Below are 1,501 nucleotides of genomic sequence, written 5' to 3'. Positions count from 1 at the left end.
AGACTGTGTCTTAACCACTTAGCTACGGGCGGCCCCTTCATTCATTATATATAAGTATAAACGAGTTCCATGACATAACACAGAAAACCATCCAAAAGGGTGGGGAATAAGTAAATATAAATTTATATATAAATTTTTTAATTAATTTCAACTATGTTTTTTCATTTTAACAAAGAAAGTTGACTGTGATATATAATTTTAATTTTTAATTTAATGTGAGCAATTGACTAATTAGGTAATTAGGAATAAGAATTGCTTATTAACAAAATTATATGATTCCCTAATGTTTTGATGTCTCATAGGATAATTTGTTGGATTCACCAGGGCAGAATAGCCTGCATGAAGTTGTTTTTTAAATGATTTGGTTCTAAAATTGTATCAATGTATGATAAGATAAATTTATAAATAATATTGTTATTTGTTAGGAATTGTAAAAGATCATATGTGTAATAAAAGCTGTTTGTGATGGATTGTCCCTAAGGATGGCCGAATTGGCCGAAACGACGGACTTATACAGGAATAATACATGTTTTGAGACTAAAATGGATAAATTTTTTTTTTCTTTAAATAATATTTTTAACCAATTTCAACTTTGATTTTTTAATGGCTCGAGCTCAGCTATCAGGTCCTCAATTTCAACTACTTGATGAATCATTGCAATTGTAACAATGGTCAGAAACCACAACTGTTTTCAGTCACATATAACTGCAATTATTTTATGCCCAATACTGGACTTTGACTAATTCCAAAAGTTCTAATGGACTAAATATAATTTATTGATAAATATTAATATTATTTTTTTTTGTTTAATATTCAAGACTGCGAAGCATGAAAGATTTTAGGCACAGAATAAAAGAGTTATAAACGGATTTTGAAAAAAGACAAAATCAATATAACAGGTAGATAAATTTGAAAAAATGATAAGGATGTTTGCCAAAGTAAAACAAAACATAGTTTATAACTACTAAAAAACGTTTGAATAATCGATGCTCTGCTGTACCAACTAGAAGACCATAATTGATAAAAATGAATTTATAAATAAAAAACTCAGATGATCTAAATGCTTCTAAATATTAAGTATACAAAGTTAAAAAACCTTAGTTATCAAATATCTACACAATTAAAGTCAAATAGATACCTGAGTGTACATCCCCCTATGGGAGTGGTTGTACGTGTACTGATGAAATTGAGGAGATTCGACTAGGGTATAAACTGTCGGTTCTCCCCTTTTCATCGCCAAAGCATTCAGTTCAACGGTCGGGGTAATGTTACCTGAAAGCAATTAAGAAATTTAATATAAAACTAAATAATACATAAAGTATTCATTTAAAGACAAGTTGGGGAGGAAGGATATAACAAGAGAATCAAACACACCACACCATTAAGTGAAACTTATTGTTTATAATTTATTATTATAATTAATCTTTAAAACTTGATTTGACAGATAGAATAGCCTGTAAACCAGCTACATCTAGTTTTAAGTAAATTGGTGAACAAGACA

The 1,501-nt window shown here is 28.8% G+C and overlaps 1 protein-coding gene across 7 annotated transcripts in view; it reads right to left on the bottom strand.

Annotated features, from left to right (window-relative positions):
- The window catches only part of stau (double-stranded RNA-binding protein Staufen), a 38,835-nt gene that overhangs the window by 17,605 nt on the left and 19,729 nt on the right, over positions 1 to 1,501 (bottom strand). For all 7 annotated transcript variants that reach the window (XM_067049368.1, XM_067049369.1, XM_067049366.1 and 4 more), the window contains one exon: positions 1,139 to 1,272. In XM_067049368.1, the coding sequence (XP_066905469.1) occupies positions 1,139 to 1,272 (134 nt within the window). The remainder of the gene's footprint in view (positions 1 to 1,138; positions 1,273 to 1,501) is intronic.

The sequence above is a fragment of the Halyomorpha halys genome, unplaced genomic scaffold (assembly GCF_000696795.3).
Source record: "Halyomorpha halys isolate HHAL.00 unplaced genomic scaffold, Hhal_1.1 Scaffold614.1, whole genome shotgun sequence".
NCBI classification, from domain to species: Eukaryota; Metazoa; Arthropoda; class Insecta; order Hemiptera; family Pentatomidae; genus Halyomorpha; species Halyomorpha halys.
The sequence above is the reverse complement of the archived record's forward strand: the minus strand, read 5'-3'. Positions and strand labels throughout refer to the sequence as shown.